At 41.4% G+C, this 20,898-nt stretch overlaps 2 protein-coding genes and 1 non-coding gene across 4 annotated transcripts in view; 1 reads left to right on the top strand and 2 right to left on the bottom strand.

Moving 5' to 3' along the window:
* The window catches only part of MATN2 (matrilin 2), a 68,303-nt gene extending 53,629 nt beyond the window's left edge, over nt 1–14,674 (top strand). Inside the window, exons 16-27 of one of the 2 annotated variants that reach the window (XM_054636076.2) lie at nt 7–129; nt 223–345; nt 514–636; nt 835–957; nt 1,092–1,214; nt 1,380–1,502; nt 3,454–3,867; nt 6,355–6,507; nt 10,491–10,562; nt 11,061–11,165; nt 11,409–11,504; nt 14,337–14,674. In XM_054636076.2, the coding sequence (XP_054492051.2) occupies nt 7–129; nt 223–345; nt 514–636; nt 835–957; nt 1,092–1,214; nt 1,380–1,502; nt 3,454–3,867; nt 6,355–6,507; nt 10,491–10,562; nt 11,061–11,165; nt 11,409–11,504; nt 14,337–14,389 (1,631 nt within the window). In that variant the 3' untranslated portion in view covers nt 14,390–14,674. The remainder of the gene's footprint in view (nt 1–6; nt 130–222; nt 346–513; nt 637–834; nt 958–1,091; nt 1,215–1,379; nt 1,503–3,453; nt 3,868–6,354; nt 6,508–10,490; nt 10,563–11,060; nt 11,166–11,408; nt 11,505–14,336) is intronic. The other variant, XM_077187649.1, reaches the window with a different exon arrangement.
* A 1,444-nt stretch (nt 14,675–16,118) lies between these two features.
* RPL30 (ribosomal protein L30) lies at nt 16,119–19,992 on the bottom strand. Its single transcript, XM_054636091.2, has 5 exons — nt 19,873–19,992; nt 19,735–19,784; nt 18,750–18,895; nt 17,529–17,659; nt 16,119–16,287 (listed from the first exon to the last, which is right to left on the bottom strand). Exons 2-5 carry the CDS (start codon nt 19,753–19,755, stop codon nt 16,238–16,240), a joined length of 348 nt encoding a protein of 115 aa, XP_054492066.1. The 5' UTR covers nt 19,756–19,784; nt 19,873–19,992; the 3' UTR covers nt 16,119–16,237.
* Nucleotides 16,526–16,660, bottom strand: LOC129131531 (small nucleolar RNA SNORA72). The gene has a single exon (XR_008535683.1). It is a non-coding gene; the product is annotated as a small nucleolar RNA SNORA72 (small nucleolar RNA).
* Nucleotides 19,993–20,898: the final 906 nt, after the last annotated feature.

The following is a 20,898-nucleotide window of genomic DNA, read 5'->3' as shown; positions in this document are numbered from 1 at the left end:
TTTCAGATAAAGATCTTTGCAAATCAGTCAACCATGGCTGTGAACATGTTTGTGTTAATTCTGGTGATTCATATACCTGCAAATGCCATGATGGGTTCCTACTGAGAGAAGATGGGAAAACCTGCAGAAGTAAGTAGCACAGGAACTTAATTGGATGAATTACGCATTCAGTAATCAAGGCCTCTGCTGGTGTGTGCTGACTACCAACTCTCCTGTTTGCAGACAAGGACATTTGCAACTCAGTTGACCATGGCTGTGAACAAGTTTGTGTGAATACTGAGGATTCCTACACCTGCCAGTGTCATGAAGAATTCATACTGAAGGAAGATGGAAAGACATGTAGATGTGAGTAGCCTGAGCTATAAAAGTATGCTTTTATTTGAGGCCTTTAAGTGTTGTGGGTGTGAGTGCACACGTGTATGTTTGTGATTTCCAACTATTTGGGCTGGTTTAAAAAAGATACCGTCTCTCCCTAAGAAGCCTCACCTCACAAACCCCATCCACTTTTCTCAGATAAGGATGTTTGCAACTCAGTCGACCACAGCTGTGAGCATATTTGTGTTAATACCGGTGATTCCTATGTCTGCAAGTGTCATGAAGACTTCATACTGAGGGAAGATGGAAGAACTTGCAGGAGTAAGTTATTTAATCTTGTTTTGTACTTCCTGATCTGTTAATGAAACACACTACGCAACATAGTGTGCCATTTGTGTCCTTGTTATAGAATCAGCTTAATGTGAGCTCCTTCATAGAAAATCATAGCCAAATTTTTTATATTTTGTGAAATTTATTTACTTAGCTAACTGTGCTAAATACAATTTTCATTATTCCAAGGTAAAAATGTCTGCAAAACAGTCACCCATGGTTGTGAACATGTCTGTGTTCCAACTGGCGATTCATACATGTGTCAGTGTCACAAGGGATTTATATTGAGGCGAGACAGGAAAACATGCAGGAGTGAGTAGCTGAAACTTCTATGGGGAATATGTTTTTCAGTCTTAAAAGAAATGACATACTTACTTTCACTCAAAGCTTGACAGTTTTGTATTAGAGAAATAGTCTAATAAGGGGATTCTCTTAACAATTCTCAGATAAAGACCTGTGTAAATCCATTGACCATGGCTGTGAACATGTGTGCATTAATAATAACAACTCATACAGCTGTCAGTGCCATGAGGGCTTTGTCCTGCGACAAGATGGGAGGACATGTCGAAGTAAGTAACTCATTATGTCTGTCAGCCCCTCTTCTCTGGCATTGCTACATAAATTAGCAAAGATATTGTACTCCTTTATCATATGTTCTTCAGATATCCTGTTTGGGGTCTTTGGATTTATAAAATGTTAAATAGAATACAGATAAATACTTCAATTTTTCGTAGGTAAAGATGTCTGTAAATCAGTTGACCATGGTTGTGAATATGCGTGTGTTAATAATGGCGATTCCTATATCTGCAAATGCCAGGAGGGGTATGTACTAAAAGAGGATCAGAAAACATGCAGAAGTAAGTATATTTTATTTTGAAAGCATTTGTTTCTTTTATTTCTAAAATTAATTTACCTCCCTTCAAAAAAATTATAGAATCATAGAATGGTCTGGGTTGGAGGAACCTTATTAAAGATCACTTAGTTCAATCTCCCTGCTGATGGCAAGGGCACCTTCTACTAGACCAGGTGTCTCCAAGCCAAATACAGCTTGGCTTTGAACACTGCCACAACCTCTCATTTCAAAGATGATATAATATTTGAAATCCCAGGGCATATGTGTGTGGCAGAAAATGTCACAAACAATTAGCTTGATGCTCACATAAGCAAAAATCTATCAAATTGGAAGAGTTGTTTTAGTACAATAATAATTCTTTTGAAACATCAGGGAAAAGCCAAAAGGGAATCTTATTATCAAGGAATGTACATTTTAATCAGGTCCATATACTGTGGGTCTTTTATCTTTATGTACTACATTTTAAAATCTCATTAATTTTATTTGCTTATCTTCCAACATAACATGTATTTATCTCATCATCTTTTAATACTTGGAGGAGAAATTCTACTGGAATTCAATAAAAACATTTATTCTGCCAAAAATGGATGCCTTAGTTGAGGAGACTGTGATTAGGATGGTAACAAGTTCTGGCTGTTCTCGATCCTAACTGACACCATGCACGATGCTGTCCTTTCTTGACTTATGCAGTGGTATTGAGGTGGTTCTGATATGTACATTAATTTCATTTTCATCACCTTAGTACATGTGAGGTGTCTTTTTCTCAGATGACTGCAAGAAGGATTTCTTGAGCAGTTTTAAAATAGATATTTCCTAAGAAGAGAAGTCCAGGCTTTAAAGCTGAAAATCTGTTATTTGTACTTTGACTTGGTAACAAATATCTCCAATAATTTCTACAGAGTGATTTCTGCTGAATAATTCTCTTTTGTGTAGTGCTTACAGCATTCTGCCTGTACAAAGATCAGAGATGAGTGGAGGTCAAAGTTTATTTGGTCCAGACTAAGAAGCAAATCTTACATTCCTTAGTATGGCATATTTTCCCTGGAAGCTACATTGATCCAATAGGAACTAGCTCCAATAGGAGTCCTGCAACTAGCCTTTGCACAAAACACACTAATCTCTGCCTGCTGAAGGCAATTCCTCTCCAGAATTTAAAACAAAACAAAGCAAAACAAGACAACCCACCTGGCAGAAGCAGTCTGCAGCTTGGAAGACATTCTGCAATCTCTAAAATCCCTAACCTTGTTATTGATGCCCTACAAACTACTTTGATTTTTGCATGTGCATTTGCAAAAAAGTATGAGAAATACAAATTTTACAAATTTGCCTGTCTTCTGACAAACTCCCAGCTCTAATGGGTCAACCAGAAATACAGCAGCAATACGTAAGTCTTCTACATAATTACAAAATTGGTAGACACTTACAAGCAAAAAAACCCTTAGCTCGCCAATACTGATTCTCTCAATAATTAAATAGTTTTAAAACTATTTTATAACGCCTGCAACACTAATGCAACTTCAGTGATTCTCTTCCATGTCTCTTAGTGCTGACAAATTTGACAAATGCAAGCTTAGTATACAGGCTTATCTCTGGAAGAAAATTATGGCAACTCTGTCTATGTGCTAGCTATGTTCTTCAGTTCTCTTCACTGAAGAGTAATTCTAAACATTTCCTGATTGTTGAAGCATTTTTAACAGATGTAGTATTCTGCAAAGCAGAATATGTCTCAGTAAATATTTGCTGTGGTTATAATTTTGTTAAATTCTCAGTCATTGGACCACTCTTAGCTTTTGAGACAGACTGTACACAACATCTTCAGACACATTGTGACAGTAGGAACAGCCAGGAACAGGGTACTTTAAATGATCCCTGAATTTTTGCCAGGGTATCTGGATCCCTTTCCCAGTCTTGTGGACTTTTTTCTTGATCTGTACACTCTGTTGCTCTTTTCACAGGATGCACTGAAGGCCCAATTGACCTGGTGTTTGTGATTGATGGATCAAAAAGTCTTGGAGAGGACAATTTTGAAATTGTAAAACAATTTGTCTCAGGAGTCTTGGATACACTTGAGATTTCACCCAAAGCTGCTCGAGTTGGTTTGCTTCAGTATTCCACTGAGGTTCGTACAGAGTTTACATTAAAGCAGTTCAGCTCAGCCAAAGACATGAAGAAAGCTGTGTCACAAATGAAATACATGGGCAGAGGTTCCATGACAGGACTGGCACTGAGGCAAATGTCTGAGAGAAGCTTCACAGAGACAGAAGGAGCAAGACCATTCTCAGCAAATGTGCCTCGAATCTCCATTGTGTTTACGGACGGACGGGCCCAGGATGAAGTGTCTGAGTGGGCTACCAGAGCAAAGCAACGTGGTAAGTGGATGTTTGGTGTCAGTGTTTTTATTGTCTCATTCTAAAAGGCAAATATTGTTAGGAATAAGATGCAGTAGCAGTTTGGATGTCTAATCAAGAGAGTGTTTGCCAAAGCAGTCTGGCCAGTACAGTGACAGTGGCCACTGTCCTGCACATCAGATCTTTGTGTTCACAAGGGCCTTTGCTGCCAGACACGTGCATTCTCCCCACAGCAGGACTCTTGGGGAATGCCTCACCACGGGTAGTGGTGCCACCCACCTGGTGTGCCCTGAGTGTATCCTCTGTACCCTCTGTACCCTACCCTGTATCCTCTAAGGGTAGACATTAGATTCAGAGACATGGGAACACTGGGAACTTCATCAAAAATTTTAGGAAAACAAGAAAAGAAACCCCAAGCTGTCTCTTCAAAATACAGCAATCTATTCTTGTGAGAAATACTATGGTAATAATTTTCTATATTTATGTTTATAGGGTATATTATTTATTTTTAACCAGTTTTATAGCACTAATGGTGTTCTGGAAGGAAGAGGACTCTTTTGGAAAGAATATAGCTGTAGTGCTGTCTATCTTACTGTTTCTACATGCCTATATGCTGAAATGTGACTGAAAACTGGTGATTTTTATTTCTAATATGTTTGGGCAGACATCCACCCTTCAGAACACCTGTACCACAAATCAGAATCTTTTCATCTGTTTAGCAGAGTGAACTGAAAATTTTCAAAACTTGTCAAGAAAATAAACAATCTCTTTTTTCTTTGCTAAACCTTTTTTTTTTTTTAATTTTATGAGAAACTGCATTAAGAACTATGGCTGATAGTCCACAACACAGAGAAAATAGCCAGACTTCAAAAGATTTTCCACATCTTTTTTTCTGTGCTTGTTTTATTGATTTGACATATTAATCAGAATTTGATACATGATTAGTAGAGCATTGATCAGGATCAATACCTCTCTATAAGGAGAAAAGGGGAAAACACCCAAGGATATGAGAAGGGCACATGCTAACAAGAGTGGCATTCCAAAGAAAGATAAAGTGATTTTAAAAACTTTAAAACCCCCAAACATTTACAGGCTTGCTAGTGAGATGACACTACATGGAGGATTTACAGAAGGAAAGAAGTACAAACCAACTTCTTACTTGCTGAATGAAACCTCAGCTCTGGACTGCTTACACTGACTCTGCAATGCTACAAACCAAACCCACTCCCTGTGTAATTGCAGCAAAACCAATAGAGTAATGCTCGATATGAAATGGACCTTGAATACTTTATCACTGATATCCCCAAGTCTTTAAATAGCAATAACTTCAGCAATAACTGGTGCATCCATTAAATTGAGATAGCTTCTGGTGGACAATTTCCTTTCCTGGATAAAGTGCAGTGGTAGGCAGATTCATGAAGAAAAGTAAGGAGATACATTAAAAGTTAAAAACTTGGAAAATGCATATTTTGAGGTGTTAAAAAGTTGCAATTCAGTGAGTGTGCAGCAGTTATCATCTCATGTTAAATAAAGATATCAAACCTCCTCATCTCAAGTTTTATCTGAAACCAACCAGAGAAGGCAGCTTCTTCTCTTGAATCATGTAAGAGCTATGAAGCTCATAGCTGTACTATGAATCACAAAATCAGTACTTGTTGTGGACACTTTCTAAGCCAGAACTGATATAAAGAGAAATGTTCTATCAGATCATATGCTCATGAGCATAAAAACATAACTACTGGAAAAGAGATTATTGAAGATCTCTATGTTTTGTAGTTATTGCTTGTTTAAAATCTATCTGCTGAGAGGGCTCTGAATCACTCCCTCCTTCCCTGCTTCCAGAGTTAAGAAAACTACACATCCTCACTTACCTTCTCCCTAGCACATCTGCTGTGGAAATACTTGTCCTTAGCATCACTGTTGTACGGCTTTTTCTTTCCTAGCCCCATAAATTTCTGGTTTCCCATTCTTACCCTCCTGCATGGGCCTTCCAGCCTGTTAGTGCCCCTCAGAGAGCAAGAATCAAGTCTCATTGTGCTCTGAGGATTTCAATGAAGCACTTAGGTATATTTCTGAAAAATTACTGCCATCTTTCAGGATTCTGCCCCATTTGCTAATATGCAACAGTTTTTCCCATCAACCCTGCACTGCATATACCCTACAGACACACACAAACCAGGGACTTGCAGTGCAATTGTGAGGCTGAACTGTGTGATTCTCTTGGATTGTTTGTAATACTCTTTCTGGGACCATTTGCTATCAGTAGTGGCCAGGTAAGTGTCATCTCTTTAACACAAAAACTGTATATCAAATTACAGCAAACAAGAGAGTTTCTGCAAATCTCCCAGTAATTACAACATATTAAGCCTCTTCACTGATTTTAAAGTTATAGATAATATACATTTCTTGGGCTCTCCCTTTCTCTCTTATTTTCCTTTCATGGACGAACAAGTGCTTTGAGTTAGAACTGCTGAAATAATAAGTATGTGCAATTTCTTTTGAATCCAGGTATAATCATCTATGCCATTGGAATAGGGAAAGCAATTGAGGAAGAACTGCTGGAAATTGCCTCTGAGCCATCATATAAACATCTCTTTTATGCTGAGGATTTCACAGCTCTGGAGGACATAAGTGAAGAGCTAAGAGCCCAAATCTGTGAAGGTAAAAAAAATTCCATTTTCCTTATAGAAGTGAATGTTTTCAGGTGTTTTGCTTTTTTGGATTTTTCTGCCCTTGAATCCATGAAGAATATATACTGTTAATCCATCACTGGGTAAATTATCTTCCCTTTATTTTCATGAAAGTTGCATAAAATGTACAATTCTATGCCTAGAAGAATTAATCACTTCTTCTCTTTTCTATTTCTCTGGTTAAGTCAGCCATGCAATGAACCCCACTCCACCAAATAAACATTATATATTTCATTAGGAATGTGGGATAATAATCAGGGATTTGTAGTACCTTAATGAGAATTAAAAAAAAAATCCTAAGACCAGCAGCAAAAACCGAAACCACAGCAAAATAAATCATCAAGACCTGTTGTGTGTATTTATAGACTAAAAATAGTACATTGAACATACATTCATAGCTACATACATCCAAGAGTGGATGTCAGTTTTGCATAAGCTCTGAGTTTTGCTACACAAATGTGGAAGATTTGTTTCAGAAAGCACCCTTCTTCATTCTGGAACAAACAGCTTTTATATAAACATTCCCAGATGAAGTTTTGCAAGGGGAAGGGGGAATCTGAGCTGACATGAAAGCTATGGAACCAGAGAGAGGACAGCGTATCGCTCCCACTCACACATTTCCAAGACTCAGTATTTTTTTGCACATTCAAACTGGTACCTGAAGCAAAATTCAGAAACAACACATGGAATGATGTTTGTCATAAGATTAGAATTGTGCAAGATTAATTAATTTTCACTAGATTTTATCTGGTTGTTTTTCTTGGAATTAAATCCAAACAGAAGTTGCCTTTTTTTTTTCTTTTCTTTTACATTATTGTATAAAATTAGCTGCAGGACATTTCTTTATACAGATCTCAAGAAAGAATCTGTAAAAAAGACTTTGAGGATGTTTCTTAGCTTGCATACTCTTTGTCCTTCAGTCCTAAGAAGTCCTAGTTTCATCTTTCTGAAATACTAAATGATAACATAAAACCAAGTCAGTTCAATTAACCTTATTAGGCAGACAATCTTCCAATGACAGCATGTCATCTTAAAAGCTTTTGGAGAAGCCAAACCCAAAACTATCTGGCAGCCCGAACAATAATTCTCACTCATTAGCAAACCCCAGTATAATAACTCTCACTGACCAGCAAACCCCAGAGCTCAGGGATGGAAATGCATCCTTCAGGTACCCACAACAGTGGTTAGCAACCACATTTTTTTTTCCTTTTAACTACATTATTTAAAATATGAAAAAAGAAGTAAATCCTGCCCCTTTGTGGCAGTTTCTTGTCTACACCTCCAGTAACTGGGCAGCACTGGTGCTTCAGCTTCTGTCCTACCCCTCTCTCAACAACAGGCAATGAATGCCTCACACCTGTGAACTGAGGACTGACCAGCCTTGTTTTTCTGGACACTCCAGAACTACCTATTACTCATCAACTCACTCCACCAGAAATTCTGCTTCCAAACCTGTTACACAATCTAAAAGTTCTTTTTTTTTATTCCCTCTGTTGTATACAGCACAGTTTTTCTCCTCCTTTGCAATAGCAATGACTTTTATCTTTACTCCAGCTTTGGTCCTTAGCTGAGGTCTTCTGAGGCTCCACCTTGTGAGAACAGTAGGAGATCCTGTCCTCATGGACTCCACTGACAGAGCCTCTCATCCCTAATCCCAGCTGTGGATGCACTGCATGTTTCCAACTAAAGTAGAAGTTCTCCAAATGTTTTTTTGAGGGTTAGGCTTTTTTCTTTTATTCTGCAAGAAAGCATCTGCCTTGTAAAATAGCTCCTGATTATTATTAATTATTCTTGATGACTAGTAGTAAAGGCAAAAAAGGAGGGGCTTTTTTTCCTCTTGCCTCTTATTAAAAGGAATTCAGTTGGAAGGTTCCCATTCAGTGCCTTGGTTAATGTTAATTTCTCATCTGACTGGAAGCACTAACGAGGCTCCAGCAATGTCATACATAATACACACTCAATATGATTGCAGCTTCAGCCCTGGGCATGTGCATTGTGGGAGCTTTTAATTACATGGTCATATACTATTTTTGTCACAAGACCCCAGCCCTGATCAGATGACAGTACTCAGCAGCCAGCTGGTTAACATTCTGTTCTCCTTCCAAATTGTGGATCGTTATCAGTTCAGCAAATATTCAGACACTGCTTTTGATGGTACTCTCACAGGCTCCTCCTAACAATTCAGTGTTTTTTTTACAAAACAGAACGCTAAAAACCAACATTCAACTTCAGCATTGTTCCCCAACAAATTTATTCATTGCATTGACTTCACCAAGGGATTCAGGGTGATCAGCCTCTGTCACTACTTGTGTGTTTATTCAGCTTCACAGAGGCAATGAAATCAGAAATCTTAGAGCCCCAACTACTCTTCAAGCCTGAAGAGGAGTTTCTTAAATGCCCAACTGCTATTCCAAAATGGAGACCTCCTGCCACACCTCTACCAGTGCATCTGTCATTTTTCTGTCCCTAATTACATGTCCATACCAGCCCAGTGTCCAAAGCTCAAACATTTCAGGTCAGTTCCTCTGCCCTTCCTAAACAAGCCCCTCATTAGCTTGCAGCTCCTGAACAACTTCTAGAGCAAGTCATTACCCAGGGTCAAACACTCAAAATTCATCTTACCTGCTCTATTGCTCCTACAACAGAAATCTTCACCATCCTTGTTCCCATTTGATCATTCTTCAGCTAGACTCTATTTCTCATTGGTTTCATTCCCTTGTGATCTCATCCCACGCCTGTCTGCCCTGAACTCTTCACCAAATTCTGAGTTCCTTCCAGCAGCTGGTTCCCATGCAGACTGAGATATCTATAGCTCTCTATATAATATTGTAGTTCTGCTGCTTGGTCTCTGGTCTCCTTATTGAACCACTCATCTGTTCTTCCCTGATATTCATGCTCAGTAATTTCAACCTCCACTCAAAAGGGCCTCATCTCCTTCCCAGTGCAATTTAGCACAGCTGTATATTATTATGCATCTGTCAAAACTGACTAAACCAGCAGGGACTCCAATAGTTATAGCAAACCTGGATGTCACAGAAGCATCTTCCACCTCCCTACTGCATCTTCATGGCATCATCATCATGCGAGTTTGCACTGTCACCTTTTACCGCCACGCATTCACTTTTAGGGAAGGAGCTCTGGGTTCCAGAGGAGGGGCTGTGTCCCAGATGCTCCATCACCCTGGCATCATGGGTCACGTGCAGTTGTTAAACACCTGCTCTTCAGCTCATCTGGGCCGTGAAGGGCCCCGGAGTCAGTGGACTGTGTTTAATTTCCTAGGGAAGGACCCACGCCTAAGGAACCGCAGCCGCCTCCACGCTGCCCTCTGGCGGCAAGAAAGGGGCAGGGCACACAATGGCTGCGGTTCCGCCTCCCAACAGGTTTCTGTTTCCATCTCTTGACTGAAAAGATCGGGGTGCGGACTCTGAAATAAATCCTTACATTTTAAAGGCTGTGCTTCATGAATTAAAAAATGTGTATTTTTTCCCTGTAGTGTATCAAATAGACTCTGCTGCACCCTTCTCACCTAAAAACTCCCAACTCCCTGATCAATGTTTCCCATTATAAAGAAGAAAACTGAAGGACAGGAAAAAACTTTTTCTTTCTCCAAGCAATGTTCTTATTCAGTTCACCCCAAAGGATGATGGATGATAATGAAACATGAAAGAATTTTCACTGTAGGACACAAAGTAGATTGCTGTCACTTCAGATTGCTTCACTATTATTAAATAATCACTTTGGTTTTGGAGGAATTATTCTGATAGTCTGAGTTGAAGGGCAAATTGTGGAGTTTCAACACTGGACCTCTTCTAAATTACACAGGTATGAGGCATTCTCTGTGTGTTATGAAAGACAAATATCAAGCTACTGGCAAGAAACATCAATTATAGGGAATGTGAACATTTTTATTGCTCTTTTGTGATATCATTTCCTTTGGAAATTTCTATCTACCAGCCTTGAGAGAGTCACCTCACCAGCAGGATGCATCATCTGGGAGGCTTCATAGGACTGGTCCACAGCCTTCAGGTTGGCTGTTTTAACTCAAGTGTCCTCACCTGCTGCCTTTTTATGCTGCCTTCTGTAGAGAACTCTCACAATTCAGCTAAAATGGTTTATCCCATGTCCCTGCCTCCTCGTCCCTCTGAGTCACCCTGCAATGTGAAAAATGGAGATTCACTATAAGAAAAGCATGGCTGCATGCTTCTTACATCATCTGAATGAAATACTTCATGGGGAGGCTTGTATTTCAACACTGGGCTTCATACTTAAAGCATGTTCAACTTTCAATCACTTCTGTTTTTCACAGGAACCTTCACAATTCCCTTTCAGTTTTGCAACCCACAACTTATATCATGCATATAGTAAATACAGCCTAACAGCCTGATTCCTTCATAGCTTTGTATCCCTAATCCTTTCCTTGAATGAGATTACTTACTAATTAAGGAGAACTCGGTGCATGCAAGTAGGAAAAAAATTATAATTTAGTGGGTCTGATTTTTAGAGTGTTGGGGGGGTTTCCTGCAGGACCTGAATCAACCACAATAGCCATCACAGATGTCATTGACTGTCCACATCTTGCAGTACACCACAAGTATCTTTTTGAAGACAGTCACATCCACTCAACAACAGGTAACTGGGTTCCTTTGTTTAGAACAACCCAGACTGTTCTTTGAACATGGAGGAGTACACATTGTGTACTGTTTTCCAGTACCAACAGAATCTGCCTCAGGGTGTTCCTTGGGATGTTGACCTGTTTTGAGAACAGGCAGCTGTAATAAACCTGCTCTGCATTTATAATGCCTTGTCATTTCCTCCCCATCCTATTCAATTTATTCAGCATTTAGCCTATACTTAAGTGTTTCTGTTTTTCAGCAAAAGCCTCAAAAGACAATGACCAGTGCAAATGTGAAAACCTTGTGACATTCCAGAACTATGCAACCAGTGAAGTAAGAAAACTCACCCAGCGATATATCCTTTCTGAGTAACTGCTCCTTACAGGTAAGGTAAGAAAGGCAGGTTAAAACAAACTACATGTTCTTGGATCAAGGCTAAACTGCCTCCATAGCTATAAACAGTTTATTGTTATGAAAATCTAAACTACGTAATAGTTGCCAATAAGCAAGGCCTTTAACTTTTGATCTGCTTCTCCTTCATAGAAGGAACCAAAATATTAACAAGGATCTTGAATTTTAATAACTCCTTACAGTAAACACCTTCAGGAACAGCAAAGAAACAACTGGTCAAATTCAAGACAAACATGCTTTGCTTTGGGTTACTTCTTCAGATGCTACTGAAATAGTATTTACTGGCTACAGGGGTACAAGAGATGTTTCCCTGCTGAACTCCTTGGTAAGGCACATATGCAGAGAGTCATTTAAAACCATACTCTAGATAAGGAGGAAATCAGAGGACTCAGGTTTGGTTAATCTTGCATTAAAAGAAATGCAGATAAAAGTTAGCAAAGTGCAGATCACTAGCTTCTGCCACTCAGTCTATTTCAAGGGAGCTGCTAGTGCAGCAGCCTTTACCCAGCCTGCAATATCCACGTCTCAGGAAACAGCAGCAAACTGGCAATACAACTCATTGTGCACTATTTATGCAGCAAATTCCTGTCTTCTTCATGAAAGCTGCTTCTGATCAAATAAACGCTAACAAGACATCACATCTTGTACTTGAGTTGTGTAACTGTGTGCAAGAGCAGTAAGCACTTTTCCTCTGCACAGAGGAGTGCAGTGATACCAACAGCTCATCACTGCTTCCCAGACAGAACAGCTTCAGACTGTGAACAGGCAGTCCAGAGGGAGGCAAGCAGAGCCCTCGGTGGCTGGTAACCTGATGCAGAACATTGCCTACCTGCAACAGCCAGCCTATCTCTCACCTTCCCAAGTAAATCCTTTGGCAGACATTTAAGGAATTATGTTCTAATCACTTTATTAAATAACTCCATGCAAAGCAGATTTCATAAAAGAGGAGAAAGCCATCATGTAAGGTTATTGCTAGGTGCTTCAAATGCTCATCAACACACATACTGCTCTGACAGGACTTCTTCCAACAACTTTGGAGAAAAATTTCTAGGTTATTTCCCACATCCTTAAGTGTTACATGACATGCAGCATTCCAGCCTGCGTGCTGACAAGACCAATTCTTGCCCCTTCAGAAGCTCTTCACCATAATCTCCTGCAGCTGAGCTGCGAGGAGGTCTGAGCTTACTCAAAGAACTTAGTTACTAAGCTTAGAAGCTTAGCAACGTGTGCTTTTTTGCTTTACCATTTGAGCAGGCAACTATGATTTTTACTCCAATGGCTCAAGGTAATGGAAAACCTGTCAATACCAAACCAGAGACTAGAAATTTTGATAGAAATAGTGCTAAGCACTTCCTCAGAGCACTGTGCAGTTGCTGCTTTGAAGAGTATGAACAATCCAGTTTCCTCTTTATTACAAACCTAATTTCTCTGCCTTATCTCAAGAGCAAGCTCAGGTATGAGGTGCTACACTAGTCCTTGGTAACTGCAGACTGCTGGCTAGTCCTCATCCAGAGATCTGGGGGGTGGGGGAGGGAGAACTGGCTACAAAAGTAGCTCCACTTACACAATAAAAATTCAGAGAGACCAGTCCAAACTGTTTTGTGTCCAGCTACATTAACTTCTATCAGTAAGTTGAGTGCAGTTTCACTGTTTCAACTTTGCCTCTGTGAACACTTGAGAAATATGGCTGTTGAAGAAAATGCAGTTCACATGGTGCTCCTATGCAGAGTAACCTTGCCACAGCAGACAGATGAGCAATTACCAAACCCAATGTCCAGGCAGACCGAACACCCACAGAAGCAAGATACACACCCTTGCTCCTAACTAGCAAGAGATTTTCCTGCTGACAATGAGGGGGACAGTACACGTAGCTGTTCTGGCCAACCTCTAGAGGCAAAATTCTATTTGCCTGTCTGCCCTAAAAAATTCCTAACAGCAATGTGTCAAAGATCCCAATCTATATGCCCAGTTCTCCATTTTCCCTTGTGCAAGACGTTAAAATGTTGAAATCAAGACTCTAGTCAAACAAGCAAGGAGTGGGGTGCAGCAAATTCTTCCTTCTGAGGTAGATCTCAGTGACTTCAGATCTCACTTGATGCTAGGCCTCCTCTTCCTCTCAGCTTCCCCTGGCTGCAGCCTTTCCATGGCACTCAGAGAGTGAAGTAAACAGTACTGGTCCAACATCTTCCTGCAGGAGACAGCATTCCTGCCAACTGGAAGTGCTTATCAGGAAAGGGATACTGTACACTACTTTGTATTGCTACAGCTTTTTACTGCAACTGGAACCAGCCCTAGATCCCATGGACTTGTTGTGCTCTTTTCCACATTTGTCTGGAAACCACTGTCACAACTGTGGACAGGAACAGATCATGAGGAGCAGACATTCTTACTGGGGTCTCAGAGCCCCATAGTTCTATAATCTATTACTAGTTATGTGCAGTTTTCCACATGATTAAGTGAAACATCTTTAAACAGCATTAACTAGATAAATATTTACCTTCACTTTAAAATAAGAGAAAAACAATCAATTTGTAGAACCAGCCTTTTTAATAAGCTACAGTCTGAACTCCATGTCAAGGTAAACCTGTTAAATAATGGGGCTTCACACAGCTTTCTCAACTCAGCTGATCAAATCAAAAGAAAATAAAGGAATATTGTATGAGAAACTACTGGGATTCTAAGAGGAGAAACGAGAATGTTTATGGACCATAGCGATCAGGTAGCTGACTTTTTAATGCATTTTATCAGTAGCTCTCTTTCCTTAACTTTTATCTACTGGAAGAAATGACAAAGAGAATGGAAGACTTGGAAAACAGACTAAAATACTGATCAGAATTTGAAGTGTACACTACACTGTATATTTATACATACAAACTTGTCAGAGCTATTTTCTTAAACTGATTTGAAGTAAAATAACATCTTTGTGTCTGAAGTTGAAAAGAATATTCTGGATCCTTGCATTTATATGCCATGTGTTGTCTTGCATTGATTGCAGATAAGAAATGTTGATAATTTTATATAAACAATTTAGTAACTAGCAGAAGTTCTAATTAAGCAGAACAACTGAAATAAGCTATGCAAAATAATAAAATGGTGTTATTTTTTGAAATGAAACCTCCATGTTTTGAAGTATTTTTAGGGTATGAATTTGACTTGCTTTTCTGTATTTCCCTCCTCCACTCCTAGTATTTTAAGCACACAGATTGTGTGTGTATATATATAGTTCTATGTACAGACATACACTGAACAAGTGAGACAGCATTCACAGCCATTAGGCTTGACTTGGATTCTTCAAAAAAGTTACTACTGGAATCAGTAGGAAGTAAAAATGTAGTTACACATTTGTGTTTAAACTATGATGGAATTAAATTATCAAAGTGGGAAGTCTGCTGGGTTGTCAGGGCATCACAACTTGGCAGTTTCAAAAACTTTTCCTTATGTCTAGACTACTCAACTTCTCCCTGCTGTCCTTTGGTCAGTATTCACTGATTCTCTAACTTTCCTGAATGCAAGTAGTATATTAATTCTGAAAATATTACTTGGTCAATTCAGCTAGCTGCACACCTGTCAAACACTAAAACACAAACAAAACCACGCAAACTGCTTCTATTCTGGTCACCTGAAGTGTCTTCAAGTCTCACTCTCTTCCCTTAACTGCAACGCATCCAGATCTGTGCTTTAATAGGTAAATATACCAGCACTTACTCCTTTGCTCTGACACACCTCAGAGTTTGCCTCTTGACTATCTCCAAATGGAAACACCAAACTTCATTCACTTTATAACAGTAGTAGTTGCAGCAAAACTCAAGTGATTAAGTGATGTCAGACAAGCTGGTGAGTGTGCATGGATATACAATAGCAAGCTTTGAAAGATCCCTCATACTTTGGCATATTCTGGAATTCTGAGAGGTTACAGGTACATCCTGATTTTCATTAAGTGTTTGCTTTTACCATGTCAGAAAATCACTGCCACCTCAATTCACAATCCCTAGTAATAAGGAAGATCCTGCAGCCATGGTCTCAAACAAAACAGGCACAAATCTCTAAGATACTGACATTCTCAGCAACTGACTTGAGAACACCAGCTCATCTGTCTCCAATATCTTCAGAAAACTAAAAAAGAAAAAGGCTACTGATTTAAAAACAGCTTTGTGAAGTTAACTGGTATCTTACTGAAAGCCTATACTACACATCTAGAAGCTATATCCTGTTTGTCCTTTTACAGGTATGTACTCTTGGATGGAAAAGACAAAGGAACTGATGCACATTAGTACTTGATTCACTTGGTAAAAACAGTGTGAAATATTTATCATAAGTAAACCCTTAGGGTTCCCCACCAACATCCCAAATTTGCTATTGTCCCTTATGTTACAGCTTGTGTTTGCATTAACACTCCAAAAGCAAACACTAAGGGAGCCTCAGCCTGTTGGGATTTAGCACCATACTTGCCATGATCAAGCCTTCCTTCACTTACCTCTTAAGATCCACAATGCCTACAGACAGAACGGCAAATTTTGCCATGTGGAGGTTATTTCTAACAGAACAAGAAGCACAGCAGTGGTAATGAATCTTCGTTTATATAGTTTGTTCCCTAAAACCAACAAAAGTATAATACAAATTTTTCTTTAAAAGAGATCTGTAACCAGTTTTATTGTAGAAATAACACCTTTACAGCATTTACTTCTCACTGGTTTGTTCTGGCATGCTTCTAATGATGTCAGAGTCACCTGTAAAACAAAAATGTATTGTTAGAAGAGGACCCATGGAAAGATGATTTTAGGAATAAAAGTAAGAAAAACACCCCCTACTCATAAAATCACCACAGTGATTCTAGAAAAAGAAAACAACCTAAAAGAACAGACAGTCTGCTTAGGAAAAAAGCAAATAATTTTGATAAAATTGATGATAAGAATACTTGTAACTGTGTTTTTCTAATCCAAGTACAGTACTTTCCAATAATTACACACCTGTCACCAGCATTTACAAAGCCAGGACTAAAACAAGAATCTAGTCCTGGAGGACACAATGCATAGTTTTACTCTAGCGAATGTCTAGCCTCCCCTGATCACAGAGATATCAGGACAGCGAGAATATTCGCATTGTCAGCTCCAGAGCATTAGGATTGACTTACAGCTCCCACCCCACCCAAAACCAAACCTGAAAGTGACATTTTGACAATTAAGTTTACAGCTACTATTTGAATACAAGGAAGATAAATAAAGTTTCCTGAAGCAGTAGGAAATTCAAATCATTGTGACTTGGGGAACAGCTGGTTAAAGTCATTACAGAAATCATTAAATCTATGTGTATGCATTCCGGTGAACAAACAGAACAAGGGATTGACTCTTCTCTTAAAACATTCTGGAAAGAGGATGGGAAGTCACCTACTTAGCATTCTATAAGGAATTTGAGCAACTCTCTGGGGCAAAGACTGTTACCAAACCATAGTAATTACATACAAATGTAGCTTTAAAATGAAGCATTTAACACTATTTTCATTCCCTTGATGAATATCCACCTGCCTATTGGTTATTTTTCCATATACTATTCTGAGAAGCAGGACAAGTCACAACCCTTTGTCTCAGACTAAGAACAGTCAAACAGGGCTGTTGTAAACAGTATGTTGTGCAAGCTCATGTCCTAGCTGATGGGTTCAGAAACAGGTCCCATACAGTTGCTTCCCAGACACCAAAACCTCCCTACAGACAGACAAAATGCTCACAAGGGCTCAGCAGTAAAAGAGCTATGTGCAAGAGAAGCAGCAGTGCTTCCAGGTTCTGACAACCTTGGACTCACAAAAGAACAGGATCTTGGTCAGAGAAAATTTTAAGTGTTAAACCTGATGGAAAAATGCAGTGAAGTGTGTCATCACTCCTGCTCATTCCTTGCTCAGTGCTGCTACTCACAGGAGAAGGGAGGATCCACAGACACCTCCTCATTTGGCCCCTACACTGCAGGAGGGAATTACCTGGGTCAATGATGGCCAGTGTGCACACTCTGTAGTATTTTCCACACGCTGTGCCCAACTCAATGTTGTTCCCACTATAATGATGGACACCAGTCTTAGCAAGCATAGCATAGTACTCGATCTCTGATTTTCTGAAATCCAAAAACAGGGTGTTAACAGGACCACAAACAATTCTGACCAACTGCAATACAGAGAGAGCAGCTTTAACTCCTACCACACTTAACCCTTAACTTTTCCTTCTCACCCAGAGAAACACAGCTGTTTCTTGTGAGGCAGCATCACTCCACACTTGTGGCTCAGGAACCTTTACTTAAGTGTCTGCTGAAGGTTTGTAACAACAAACCCTTCAGGCTGCTCCTACTCAGGCTCTTTTTTACATGGTAGAAGGATTCAGCACTTGCAGACCTCTGGAAGGCCTTTCTTTATGTACCAAAGTGCATAAACTAAGAGTTAATGTTGATGGCCAGTGGTGACCAGATGCTGAACAGAGAGACACAGGTATTGCAGCTGAGAAAGGAACCATGTATTTTAATTTAAAACTAAAAGTCCATCTATGCTGCCCTCTCTTTTGACTTCCACTAGGAGAGTCTAGCAGTCAATACTGTTTCCCAACCATTTTCAGATCCCCACTAATATTGGGGATTGCTGCCCACTGCAACAATCTTGCTATTTCTCAAGTATCTAATTTCTGGGTTGTGCATTGACATTGTCTTGAGCCTGTCAATATCCCTCAACAACAGAAAGGGCCCAGGTATTCAATGAGGAAAACATCATGATACTAGTACAAATTACATTCTCAAAAAATCAGTTTCACTGGCCAGGACCCCAAATTTATAACTAACTTTGACAAAGTGCTTCAAATATTTTAAATCTGTTATCAGTTTTTCTAGCTATAAAATTATTTTCCAATATACTACTTTGGAAAAACATAGGAATTCAGCCCCGTAACACTCTTAGTGAACGCTATCAAGTGTAAAAAGCTTCCAAGACTTTCTCTAGTGCAAACTCCTTGAATCAGAAAGCCAGAAAAACACCAGGAAGCATTTCAACACTTCTAGACTTGAAATCATTACACAGCAAACTACCAGACAAATTTCAGAGCATCCTAGAATATGCCAGCAAAACCCTCTGTATTAAGTCTCTGGAGCAATTAGCATGAAGCACACACTGCATTTGTACAAAGAGCCCATCTCAGAATTGTTTTCTCCCACATCTGCTTACCTCAAAGCAGGACAGTTGTTGGCGAGGATGACCAACTTGGCTTTGCCCTGACGAATCATTTTCAGAGTTTGTTTGTACCCAAGCACATATTTGCCACTTTTCATAACCAGCTGAAGCCTGGAGTTGATGGACTCCAGGGACTTTTTCTGAAAAAGACGTAGAGAAGTGTTATTGTGTTACTTCACGCTTTTCAAAATAATGGAAAACACATTAGAGAAATTTCAAATATGAGCACTTTTCATAATCTCCCTATAATCTGAAACATGGAATAGGAAAGGCCAGTCAGTCACCAGAGTATAAGAAAGCTTATGGACAGGGGCATTGCTGATATTGTGTTTTCCCAAGTTCAGAAAGTTCTTTCTTATCCCCACATCTCTCAATAGAAAAATACATCTCAAAGCACTGTTGCTGCTATCTACATAAATCAGTGACATCTGCATGTATCTGACAAGCTCTTGTCAAGCTCTGCTGGTCAAGGCCTTGCAAATCTAAGCCAGGTTCTCTCCCCAGGGCACACACTGACAACGTTACATGGAGAAGCAGAAAGAAAGAGTTCTGTGCGATATCGAACTGATATTACAACACAGGAGCGTGATGCTCATGACAACAGGTTAGGCGTATCTGACGGACAAAATCACCACCTCTGACCAAGAAACTCAGATCTGTCAGAACCTCTGTAAAAGAAAGGCCAGAACATGGCAGGAAAGGCAAAACCTGAACTCCACCCGCACTAGGACCCCCTCGGCACCACCTCTCCCTTCCTGCAGCCATCTCAGGAGCCCTGCAAGCCCCCGGGACATCGCGGGGGCGCGGCCAGTGGCAGTAGGCCACGGTCCGAGCTCTGAGGGCCGCGATGGGCTGTGCCCAAGGGCTCCCCAGCACCCCCGGCTCCAACGCAGGCCACGCCAGGGTCCCCCCGCGCACCAGGGCGCTGCCCGGCCGCTCCGCCACCACGTGCGCCCGGCGCGGCCCCGCTCTCACTCACCGTCTTCTTGGCGGCCACCATGTTGCTGCCTCGCGCGGCTCGGGCGGTACCTGGAACACAGGGAGATGGAGGGGAGCGGTCAAAACCCGGCAGCAGCGCCCGCAGCGGCCCCCGCGCCCCCGGCCCGGCCCCGCTCACCGCAGACGCGCCGCCAAGATGGCCGGGCCGCCAGAAAGGAAAGAGCGCCCGGCAAGCACCGCGCGATGACCGCGGCAGCTCTCGCGAGAGCCGCGCACAGCGCACCCCGCCCCACGGCTCCCAATGCGCCCGTATCACGGCGGCGGCCCCGGGAGGGGCGGGGCCTTGTCTGGAGTGGGCGGGGCTACACTGAGTGGGGGCGGATCTTGAGTTAATGTACGCGCGGCCTGGCTGAACGAGAGACGGCGTTTGGGGTGTGTGGGCGGGGCTTGTGTGAGGGGCTCGGCGGCGGGGCCGGCTCGGCGGCGGGGCCGGCTCGGCGGCGGGGCCGGCTCGGCGGCGGGGCCGGCTCGGCGGCGGGGCCGGCTCGGCGGCGGGGCCGGCTCGGCGGCGGGGCCGGCTCGGCGGCGGGGCCGGCTCGGCGGCGGGGCCGGCCCCGCTGCCTCCGTCGTTCCGCAGAGGGGCATTAACGCACGTTACACATCACAACCTCGCGGAAGGCTTCAGGAGCTGATCCGGAAGAGCCGTAGCGGCCTGAGCCTCCCATCATGGAATCACGGAATGGCCTGGATTGCTAGGGACCTTGAAGCTGACCTAGTTCCAGCCCCGCTGCCATGCCATCTTCTGCTAAACCAGCTTGCTCAGAGCCCCATGCCACTGGCCTTGAATACCTCACAGGGTTGGGCTGTATCCATAGCACCTGTACCAGTGTCTTCACCATCCTCACAGTAAAGGGCTTCTTCCCAGTATCTAATGTAAACCTACTCTCTCTGTTTGAAGCCATTCCCCTTTCTCCTGTCACTAGCAGTACATGCTCTTGAAAAAAAAAACTCTCTCCATCTTTTCTGTGGGCTCCCTTCAGGTCCTGGAAGGCCACAATCACGTCATCCCAAAGGCCACAATCAGGTCATCCCAAAGCCTTCTCTTTTCCAGATGGAGCAATCCCAACTCTCAGCCTTTCCTCATAGCTCCACCCCTCTAATCATCTTGGTGGCTTCCTCTGGACTCGGTCTGACAGGTCAATGT

This window comes from Agelaius phoeniceus, chromosome 1, assembly GCF_051311805.1.
Source record: "Agelaius phoeniceus isolate bAgePho1 chromosome 1, bAgePho1.hap1, whole genome shotgun sequence".
Taxonomy (NCBI): Eukaryota; Metazoa; Chordata; class Aves; order Passeriformes; family Icteridae; genus Agelaius; species Agelaius phoeniceus.
This window is presented reverse-complemented; position numbering and strand designations above follow the sequence as displayed.